At 43.9% G+C, this 12,168-nt stretch overlaps 1 protein-coding gene across 1 annotated transcript in view; it reads left to right on the forward strand.

The window, feature by feature from the left end:
- The window catches only part of ptprt (protein tyrosine phosphatase, receptor type T), a 324,259-nt gene that overhangs the window by 299,874 nt on the left and 12,217 nt on the right, over positions 1-12,168 (forward strand). The window contains exons 31-32 of the mRNA XM_022758722.1: positions 6,584-6,738; positions 10,999-11,134. Of these exons, the coding sequence (XP_022614443.1) occupies positions 6,584-6,738; positions 10,999-11,134 (291 nt within the window). The remainder of the gene's footprint in view (positions 1-6,583; positions 6,739-10,998; positions 11,135-12,168) is intronic.

A 12,168-nucleotide genomic window follows, 5' to 3' on the forward strand; every position in this document is an offset into this window, starting at 1 on the left:
ATATCACTGCAGTGTAATAATGAATACTTGCCACTCGCTCTCCTCGCTGCTCGTTACTTATCACTTCCTTTTTTTGTCTTTCCTTTTGTTAACCTAAAACCTGGATTACCGTTTCAGCCGATGTTTGTGATTGGGGATTTGAGGCGAGCGAGCGGCGGTATTTGTTTGTTTCTCGCTGTTTACGAGGAGGCTTGAAAGCGTAATTGGGGCCCCTCGTAATCAGGCGGGAGGGATTTGAGAGGAGAGGGTGAAGGCGGGAGAAATGTGCCGCCGTCGTCGTCGTTGTTGTTGTGATGCGGTGAATGGAAGAGAGCTGCAGGAACACACTTCACTACGAGAGAGAGAGAGAGAGAAAGGCTCCGATACAAATCCTTGATTCTCTCCGAACCACTTTGTCACAGGTTCTTCTGAGTCTCGTCTGTTCTCCGTCCTGTTTCCTCGTCACGTCACAGCCGTTGTTTCTTTTATTTCCTCTCATCAACGTCATGCAGCTGCTCAGTTACACGACTTTACTCAGAACAACGTCGGCAGAGCTGCACACAAAGTGATGACTGCGTTCAAATCCTGGATAGATTAATATGTGTTTTACTTGAGAATCGAGGAACTCCAATACATACTCATGGCACATGAGTCTGGCGGAGGGATACGACTGCGAGTTGGTTATTCTAGTTCCTCTTGCTCTTTCCACACCTCCGTCTGTCTTCTCCCAGTTTCTTCTTATATCCTGTATTTCCCTTTCGCCTTCACTCGTGTGAAAGCAGCTTATGAAGACGAGTCTTCAAGTCCTCGCTGTCAGCTCGTTTAGCAAACCATTAATCCATACCACCTCTGTGGGTGTGTGTGTGTGTGTGTGTGTGTGTGTGTGTGTGTGTGTGTGTGTGTGTGTGTGAGAAAGTGCTCTGAAATTCAAAGGAAAGCTGATTTTTGAAACGCCTGTCATTTTGCAGTTTGCATTAATAAGTAGAAATACACACACAACTACAGTACTGCTCTGTGACTGTACGTGTGTGTGTGTGTGTGTGTGTGTGAGATAGTGAGTGTGAGGGACAAAGAGGAAGCAGGAGAGAGGGAGGAGGGGGAGAGAATACAGGTTCTGCTCCACAGTTAAAGAGCTTTAATTGCAGTGAATAATGAGAACAGGATCTTAATGAAAAGGTTTATTAATGGCATATCCCAGGAGATTAACTCGCCGAGGAAGACAGGGTGACAGAGGGACACTCAAAGAAAACAGAGAGGGAAAATATGTGTAGAGAGAGAGAGAGAGAGATCACATAAGACAGTGTCAGAGTCAGTAACAGTAGTTGTGGGTGAGATGTGTAAAGAGTGAGTGTATGTTTATTGTGTTTTCAGTCTGCGCCGGTTACATCCATGAAACTGTGGCAGGACAATTTAACTTAAGTGGATACATGAAGTTAATACATTAAAGAGAAAACGAGACAGTGTCACGCAAAACTCATGAACACAAGTTACAAATGAAATCTTGCCCTTCCCGGCGACATCGTCTCAGCTGACACCAGATCCACGGTTAGAGAAACATCAGATGTGTTTGATGTTATCCAGATGAAGTCGTCCTGACCGCAGGAGGAGGGAAACCAAACGCAGCCTTGTCGCCTCGTGTGTTGCTCAAGAATTTGTACTAAACAGCATTTTTACCCGACAACAAACAGCTCAGTTCATCCGATGGACCGCGTCCAAAAGCAGCAGAGGAGTAATCTGGTCTGTGGCGCTCACACGCACGCAGACACGCCAGATCCGGAGAAAGAAAACAATTGAACGCCACAGCGGAGGCCGAAGCGTACAGGACGGGACTCAGCAGTGTACACAGTCTGCAGGCCAACAAACACAGAGGAGGCCGGGCAGGACAGATGGCTGCAGAGAGGTGCAACACCCTGTATGTACAACTGGAGAAACTCTGCCTGAACTCAGAGCGGCGGCTCACACAACCATTTGTCCACGGTTTGTAAGGCCGAACAACACATCACACACACACACACACACCCGACTGTGGTCCGATGAGAATGTGATTGAGAACTTAAGACTCCCTGTCATCATTTAACTCTGGGTAGTCCTGCCCCACCGGCTTATTATTTCCCACAAATCCTTCAACTGACGGAGCCGTTCAAATGAAAAAAACTTCAATTCTCTCCAGACGATCTACAACCCAGATGACTGATGCGAGCGCTCACAGGAAAATGGTCGGACAAGACTTCACAGGTGATGGACACGCGGACAGGTGTTGGAGGAGCAGCGGGGCGTTCACGTGCTGGAGGGAGGAAGAAATACAAACCAGGAGGTGAAGAGTTGAAGTGGTGCAGTTAGTTTTCTGTCCGCTGCGTCGACCGGATGAGATGAACTCAAAAGAGCAACACGCTTTCCTCGGTGGGCGACCTCTTCTTTTTTGTGAGATAAATAAAGTTATGTGTTTGCCAGGGTTGCTAGGCGACAGGAACCGCGCTTTGCGACGCAACAGTAAGGGCTGGTGACGCAAAGCGGAAATCCTTCGTTTGCCATTTCGGTTCGGCCTTCACGCCTTCATAGGCCACGACCTCCGAAGGTGCAGAAGGATCCCATAAATGTCAGGGTGTACTCGTGGTTGACGAGCCCGTACGCCATGACTACGAGGTCACGGGTTCAGCTTCCACTCGCTCATTCGAGACCTGAGAGAGCAACGACACCCCGACGCACTGAAACACCGCACATCTACCGCACGTGCATCTTACTCTCGGACGCTCGCGTAAAAAGCAAAGCTTGTCAGAGAAGTTTGTACCTGCATGTGCAAAAATAAAGGCATCTAAAAGATTCAGACACCAGCAGCTTTTACCAGCACACATGTTCTGCACATCAGGACCTGTGATAGACCCCGGGAGAATTTATTACTCTCTGCAGATCAATAAGATTTATTGTCTGTCGCTCGTCCATTGCAAAGGAAAGGGTGTAAAATGTGAGGAGAGGCTTTAAAGTGTTTCCACACCCTCATCCCCGAGCTCCAACATGTTGTTCTGCACCTTAATGTTGTTGTTGCTTTCGGTTTTTTGTTTTTTTTCTCGGTGCAGTCGTGGATTCGAGGCCCTGGCTGCGTTGGACCGCCTTCTATCGATTTAGAGAAGTAATTTCAACATCACAAGAGAGCAAATCAATGGGAAGTCGGGTTATCAAATCACCTCGTGGTTTTCTAGGTTTTTATTTTTCTCCTCTCTCTGCCTCCACGCCTCTCTATCTCTCTTTGTGTCTCTGTTTATCTCCTCTTCTCTATCTTTACTTTTTCTGCTTTTTTTAATTTTTAATTTTGTCTCGCATCTGTATCTTCATCCTTCCCCACACCACATCTCTCCCTCCCTCTCCCTCCCTCCCTCCCTCCCTCTTCCGTGACCTCAGTTCCTTCCCACTCACAGTCTCCATTTCTTGACCACTACCCCTGTGCCTCTTCTTTCTATGTCATCCCTCCTTCTCGAGTTATCATGAGGCACTCAGCCAAGGCAAACAGTTTCACTGCGACCTTGGTCTGTGCCGGAGCAGAGCGGCAGCTGCAACAACGACGGTTTCCTCCCGGTTCTATTCTTGGAGGGTAAACTGAACTGAACGGGACGCGGATCTCTCCACTTAAGGTCCGTTTGGTTTAGAGCGGTATAATGGAATCCATAGTTTGAATTATTAAAGCAGAAGCCTGAAGTGTTGTAGAGAAAAGTGTAGCAGCAGGAAACTGAAGAAAGGGTCATACATATCTTATGGCGCATTTAGGAGCTGTCAAAAAAAAGTTCGGAAATATTTCTACATCCCCGTGAGGAGAGTCTTGGCTGGACGCCCTGAGATGCAGGAACTAGAAGCAAGACCCCTCGGCTTCAAGGCAGCTGACGCGAGTTACCTGTTATACAGGTAGGCACGTTACTGTTGACACGTCTGAAATGGAGAGAATACACTGAGGTTTAGCTGGAGGTGTGTGAAAACCTGGATTCAAAACACACCAAATATTTAAAACCTGCAATAACAGATCGGTTCAGCCACTTCGGGGGCAGCGGAAAAGCTCTGACACATCCAGCTGTTCCAGAACTGTATGGAACCATAGATCCAGGTCCGATAGCCTCTTTGTTTTTTGGTCTTCTTTATTTATTCTTTATTTACAAGGATAGCCCCTTGAGATGTCCCCTCTCATTTTCCTTACAGATGATACAAAACAAAACGAAACACAAAAACGACATCATAGTAGGAAATCATAATAAAGGTAAATACAACACAAGACTATACAAGACAATTAGACGCAGAGACAACCACAATCAGAAACAATCAGTGAACCATCTGCGAAAATACAACTGCAAGGTGACATGAATGCACATACATATAATAAACAGCATAAGGGAGAGAAGAGAAGAAAAATAAATAAAAATAAAAGAGAGAGAGATCAGAAACAGGAGCAGGATGTTTGAAGATGAGTAAGAAGAGATGATTTGAAGATATGGAAAGAGGTAATAGACCTGAGTGAACGGGGAAGATTGTTCCAGTCTGTTGGAGCTTTAAATTTAAATGCACGACGACCTATTTCTTTGTTGATTCTGGGTGTAAGGAAGAAGGGATGATCCGTATGCCTTAAGCTGTACTGTGAACTAAAAGGAATTAGGTAATGTTTCAGATATGAAGGGAAATTGAGATGAATACACTTAAAAATAAACAGTTTTGGTCTCTGCCTTCCTCTGGTGGAAGTATCTGGCTCTTTGGCTGCTAACGATCAGCAGCTAGTCGCTAACTGAGCTATTTGTGAGTGTTCAGTGGGTTTTTAGAGCGTTTTTCGCTTCAACACAAGGAACGGTGTGAGAATGAACCAAAACAGTGAAGAATGGACTGAAACTTGCTGTAAAGTTCAGTATTCAAGGTTCAACACTATATAGATAACGTGCAAATGTTAAGTTACTTTGCACTTACTTCCCTGTGTTTTCCCTGATCACGCAGGGTTTCACAGCCCAGGTGTTACTGTTTATGTTCTAGTTATAGTGAATATTCAGGGCTGTTTTGATGGAACATACTTTGTTTCATAAATACCATCGGATCCCTTTCTTTTACTTGGTTTCTAATTTGAAGCGTTTCTAACTGCACGCATCAGAGCTGGAGTTTGTTTCGCAGGATTTTCATTCTGTTGATGATAATCAGAACTTTATACTTTATACTTCATCTCACTTTATCACCTCTGTTGCTGAAAGAGCTGAATAAGCAAAATGAGATACCACACCCAGTGCTGATCCCCCGCTACACTGCAGTGCGCTCTTTGTTTCGACCTACTTCCTGTTTCAGTCACATGGTCAAGAGGTGATGACATTTCAAAGGAAATTAGAGGGAAAGAAAAATCTGCATTGTGCATTTTGCATAGTGGATAATTTCATACTCTTACACTTCCTCCCCGGCTCATACAAGTTTCAACCAAATATTCTTCTAATTATAATTTCTGACTTCCTACCCTGGACTGCAGCACTGGTTCTGATCCAGAACGTCTCTTCATCAGCTAAGCAGGAAATCCTGCACACCACAGTTTTCAGATATTACAGCACGTGTGTGTGTGTGTGTGTGTCCTGAAGAGGCAGCGTGACGTGAGACTTAACTTCCATCTGTTAAGCATCAGAATGTCATCTTCAGTTTCTTAATATCCCCATTGTTAGACGGTAAAGTATTTACCAGCCCTTTGTGTTTCCAGAAAGTACATCATTAAAATGTCAAGATGCTATCACACGGAGAGCCACAATGGATTCCCACTGCCATTTCATTTCCCCATAATCTCTATTGTTATGTACCAAACTGTCTCTTTCTGTATCTGTGTCGAAGAAGAGCCACAGTGAGTGGTGTGGGAGTCCAATTTATTTTATTTTTTTATCTTAGTCTTTAAAAATCTGTCTTTCCAGCGAGTGGGGTCCGTGTCTCCACTGCTGAAATGAAAGTCATAAAAAAGAAACTTTAATTGTTTAATAAAAGTATATTGTGTTTTATATTTTCCCCTCTGTTCTGATGTCGTTGTGATATCTTCATTCATACAGAGGGGAGCCGAGTGACTGTTAGATGTCTGAGATCTCCTTGTAAATTAGCCAGCTGAACTGAACCATGGCGTTTCCTCCTGTAAGTCTCTCCCAAAAGGGCCATCATGAGATTTGTGAAATCAATTAATCTTTTTTGGTGGAGCCAAAATGGCCATCAGTTTCCTCAAATCTCCCCTGTAAATTAGGCAAATGAGCCACGATAAGTCTTCCTGTCTCTCGTTCCCAGAAGTGGCCCAAAGTGCCGTCTTGACATCCATGAGATCGATTTATTTTCCATCTGAAGCCAGAGAGGCAGCGTGGCCCCCAGATTCCTGAAATCCCTGCTGTAAATTAGGCTGCTGAACCACGATATGTCTTCTTGTCAGTCTTCCCCAGAAGGGCCGTGATAAGATTTTTTGCGATCCGAGCATTTGACATCAACAGTGAGACAAAAAAATGGCTGCTGCTTTTCCTGAAGAGACAGAATCTTTTTCCTGGAATTGCAGTTGTAAAAATACGCATCATCTCTCCCTCTGTGTGTGTGTGTGTGTGTGTGTGTGTGTGTGTGTGTGTGTGTGTGTGTTTCTCAGAAGGGTCACCACGAGATCCGTGAACTCCGTCAGTTCCATTTCACCAGCTGGCCCGACCACGGCGTTCCCTGCTACGCCACAGGACTGCTGGGCTTCATAAGACAGGTCAAGTTTCTCAACCCGCCAGACGCCGGGCCCATAGTGGCACACTGCAGGTACACACACACACACACACACACACACACACACACACACACACACACACACTTCTGAAGGTCTTGCACAGAAGATGAACTTAATTCCCTGATGCTGCCGGTCAGTGGCTGCACAGACCAGACAAGGACAAACACAGACGCTCTCTCTCTCTCTTGTGCAGCTCTTTGCTCTTACAGAGAATAAAAATAGGCACAAAGAGTGTTCTTCTTGCTTGTGTATAAACATGGAGCCACTTTGACTTTATATTTCATATTTTGATGATTATTTCTATATTTTTGATTTTAGAATAAGATAAGATATTCTGTTATCCGTCCTACAGTGGGGAAATGTGCAGTATTACAGCAGCAAAGTGACAGTACCAAAAAAGAAAAACTGCAAAATGACAATATCAAATAAATAAAATAATACAATATGTAAAATTGAAATACTTAGATATAAATAAAATAAACGTGTTGTAGTGTAACCATCCACCATCACAATCTGTCTTTCACTGATACTGTACAATATAAAGGAACACACCAAAATACTTATTAAAACTTATTGAAGGACACGAGCAAAGCTTCTCTATTTCTATTGCAACCAACACAACGTGAATAACGTCTCTGGTCTGAGAAGCCACTGCTCATAGTTTCCTTCTGACCACGGCCATGATGATTTACTAACCTTAATGAGTAGCTGTATTGTGGTTAAACCTAACCTTCCCTAACCATAACCAGGAAGTGTTTGTGTCTTAAAGGAGCTGTTTGTAAGTTTTTACTATTGCTACATAGCTAACGTTAGCATGAACCACTTCTAGAATAAACGCTGCGAGTTACGCATCAAACTTAATGCCTTTACTCCTGACGTTAGCATGCTAACCAGCTAGCCGCGACCTGTCTCGTCACTTTCCGATACCGAGTCGCTGTAGCCTCCAATCTGCCCCGAAGACGCAGCTGCTCAGAGGGCGTAGCATAATCTTGTCTCGTAAACACAAAGATGGCGCTTGTCGAGCGACAGTCACCACCAGGAAGAAACTTTCCCCTTTAACCAAACGAAACCTTAACAACAACAATCTGTCAGAATTTCAGTTAGTAGTTAATAGTTATTTTAGTTTATTCACATTTGTTAGATGCATTTCTAAATGCAGTGTTTATAGTGAGTCTTCTAAAATCTAAAATAAATCAGACGACAATCAGATAACAATCTAATCTAAAACCACATCAGTTCAACGTACAGTAACACACAGAGTAATGCAGGAATGGTTTTACAAATCAAAGTGTACAACAAAATAATAATATACATGGTTTAAAACTGACAGAGCGTTACCTAAGCAGAAATGTTTGTAATGAATGAGTCTACTGTAGGATCTTAATAAACAACCAGATGAATCTGCTTTACTTTATATTAAAACCAGAAACCTTTAACCTGATAACAGTCTGAAAATATCCATCCTCTTCTCACTGTCAGCGTTTCCTCCCGTCTTCTTTTTCTTCCTTTTCTCCGCTCCCCCTTTCATTCTCCGATAAGACAACAGTTGGTGTTATCAGCACCAATATGATCTCACACTCACCGATCCCCCTCGTCCATAAATCAGATCGATGGCGTTAACCTTTCAGAAGTAGGCAACAGGAGAAAAAAAAGAAGAAGAAATTCACCTCCCACCTTTCATCCCATCACCACCACCACCATCATCTACCAGGGAGAGAGAAAAAAGAAAAGTGACAGTTTTAAGATCCCCACGGCGACAGTATATTTAACCTCCATGTTCTGTTCTTTATGGGACGTTAACAGTTCAGCTCCGGGGGCCAGGTTGTCAGCAGGCACAAGCTTTAAAAGGTCAGCACTCTGACAAGCGATAGAAAAAGCTCTGGAGTAGATTCCTCACATTGATACGAGCTTGTAAATATAAATATATATAAATATATAATTTAAATTAATATTAACATAGAGGGAATTCAACAGGTTATGGTTAGCACAAAGGACCATCCCCGTTCACAAATCCACCTCCAGCTCAACGATTGCATCACACCTTTATACCGATGGACCTACTTGTTTGTGCAGATTAACCAGCAGCTGCAAACTATATTTCTTCTTTATATTGTTTTCTCCTGTTTGAATATGAGTTTGCTGATAGTGGAAATTGATTAAAGTCTCACATTGAGAACATTATTATTCCAAACCTCTCTGTTAGAAATGATGTCATGTTTAGCAGTAATTTGGGACAGCGGTATGTTTTGAAAGAAATGTAATAAGACCCATATTATGTTTTTTTTTTTTTTTAGATAGATGTATCTGCCAAGTTGCTAATTGTTTACACTGAATGTTTTTGATAAATGTTCTCTGAAAATATATTTAGTTTTTTCTACAATAACCACTCATTGCAGCTGAAGTGTGATTAATGCTGCGTTCAGGCGCTCACAGCGTGGGTGGGAGTGTGAGATAAACATGTTTACTTTGTCAACATGTAACTGAAACCACAATCTTTTCCCGAGCTCTAACAAAGCGCTTTTATTTCCTAAACCCAACAAGACGCGAGACTCTTACGTTCCTGAAGTGGAGATATATGATACGGATTCTAGTGCTGTTTAGGAACCGACTCTTGCTGTAAGTCACAGTTTTCAGAACGTCCTACGAGCACTTGAATGCACCAACAAACCTGCGACAATGACATGGCTCAACAAATAAATGAGCTAATTACCTGAACAACAACAACAAACAACAACTGGCTGCCAAAGTGACTCATATAACCTTCCCAAAAATAACTCATGTGCAGAGGCCCCCCAGGGGAAAAGGGGCCCCCGATGGCCCCTCATATTTGCACATTTTGCAATGACAACTATAAACCCAATTAAACCTCCCATAAAGACACTTTAGAGTCACTGCTGTTGCCCCAAAACCCCCCTAAGTGGGGGTAGCTAGAGTCTACCAATAGTCTGCATGTGAGGCGTTTATGGTTCAATCTACAGATAGTTTGAATGTGAGGCGTTTAGGGGACATCTGTAATTTGTAGCATCTGCCAGTACTCTGCATGGGGGGTTGGGAAAGATTGCTGTCACGTGATAATAAAACCGATGGAATATAAACCACTGCTCAAGTTTTCACACAACTTTTGACTCTTGTTTTTCCCACGACGCGTCCTGAACTTAACCGTCAACTTTGTTTGGAAAAATGTGGAAAACGCACAGACGGAAACATCGGCGCTCACCAACAAGGCGGGCAGTCGCAGTCAACCGACAGCTGTAGTAAAAGTATGTGGACAGACAGGCAGGAAGTTATGGCAGTCACTTCCAATTTCCGGGGGCACTCTGACGCTATTGGCCTGTGTCATGAGGCTTTCAAACACACACACACACACACACACACATGCGCACACACACACATGCGCACACACAGAGGCCCAGCAGTATTCTGGTCTCAACATTAATCACAGAGGTTGACAGGTAATCTGCAGAGGCTCTCCCTCCTTTCCTCTCTCTTTCTCCTTTTTATCTTTCCTTTTCTCTCTCTCTCTCTCTCCCTCTCTCTCTCTCTCTCTCTCTCTCTCTCTCTCTCTCTCTCTGTCTAGCTGTCTATGGGAGGTGTCAGGGGGATGCAAAGTGAAAGATAGGTTTCTCCCCTCCCCTCTCCCCATCCCTCCATACCTCATCCTCGCAGTTCCCTCTCCATCCCTCCATCCTACCTCCTCTCCTCCCTTGATCTCTCCCCTGTGACGACCACCTCTGTGACTCCCAATCACTAACCTCTTCCCACCGTTCTCTCTCTCTCTCTCTCTCTCTCTCTCTCACCCTCCCTCCTCCTCTTCCTCCTCCTCTCCCTCCTCCTCCTCCTCTCCCTTGCTCATTCGATCCATCCATCCATCTGCTCATCTGTCCCTCCGTCCGTCTCTTCCCTCTTGGCATTACTGTTCAGGATGTGTCACCTTAACACCTGACATGTGGTATTAAAGTGTGTGTGTGTGTGTGTGTGTGTGTGTGTGAGACAGACAGACAGAGAGAGAGAGGTGCCTCATCACTTAGTCCATCACATTTTGTGTCTTTGAGTCTCAGACACATAGAAATAATATATATATATAATTAGAGGAGAGATGTGTTTGTTTGGTTTTTTTTAACCCAGACCTTTTGAAATGTCGTTTCCCATCATACACCAGTGCACAGACCACATATTAGCACCATTGCAAGAAACGTACTTCTCTGCTGCAGCTTTCCTGTAAATTCATTAGGCAGTGCAGCATGTTTTTAAAGCTACAGATAGATAAATATAAAGTCTGTTTGTGTGCGCAGTGCCGGTGCAGGGAGGACGGGCTGTTTCATCGCGGTGGACATCATGTTGGACATGGCGGAGAACGAAGGCGTGGTGGACATCTTCAACTGCATCCGAGAGCTGAGATCGCAACGGGTCAACATGGTGCAGACGGAGGTGAGTGTTCGGACGCACAGCGCGCACACACCTGCTGCAGACACTCACAACACAGCCGAAGTGTTTCCAGGGGAACACATAAAACCCTAACCACTGCATGGATCTATTATAACACATCCATGTGTAACAAATCCAACGGAATTTAAACCACTGCTGAAGTTTTTCCACAACCTGTTAACACAACTCAACAGTCAACTTTGTTTAGACAAACGTGGAATAATTCCCTGCAGGAAGAACGAAAACATGTCTGCTCTACTTCTTCTTTTCTTTTTTTTTTTACTGAAAATTGCCCGTAGTGCCTGGAAACTGGAATCAGAAGCTGCACACTTCACCCGCTGCATCTACACACAGACGTATTCCACCACAGGAGACTTTCATGTAGGAAATATGCTCAATTAGCCTCATTAGCTTGAAGCGTGCTCTCTGTGTCCGTCAGTCCGTCTGTAGACCGTGGACGAGACGCTGGAGCATAAAGAGAGAGACAGAGACTCCTTTCAGTCTTATATCATCCATCTCAATCAGGCTGGGAATATTAAACGCACCCTGAATAATAGATAACCTCAGTGCAAACACACACACACACACACACACACACAAAATCAAACACATAGACTTAGTATTCTTTGTGTGTTTGTAAGCTATTGTGAGATATGCACACACACACACACACACAACATTACTTAACTTTCATCAGGGCCAAAGTGATTTCATTCATTTGCAATTCCTATAGCAGACGGCACAGAATGAATCACCGTCAGTGAGCTAATAACGGCTAACTGCTGTTGATGCAGCGCTGATACTACTGCTACTACTACTGCTACTACTACTACTACTACTACTACTACTACTGTACTGCACTGTACCGGCTTCATCAGCTGACTGATTTACACATCAGAGGTTTATTGTTTGACGTCTGTGAAACCTGGATCGTGTGTTTCCTAAAAAGTTGTGTGTTTTCATCAGCTGAGGACTCCAGTCACTTCCTGTCCTTTACACAGTGTCATAATTTGTTCTCATTTTGCACTATCAATCAC

Source organism: Seriola dumerili, unplaced genomic scaffold (genome assembly GCF_002260705.1).
Source record: "Seriola dumerili isolate Sdu_G_001 unplaced genomic scaffold, Sdu_1.0 BDQW01000306.1, whole genome shotgun sequence".
Lineage (NCBI taxonomy): Eukaryota > Metazoa > Chordata > Actinopteri > Carangiformes > Carangidae > Seriola > Seriola dumerili.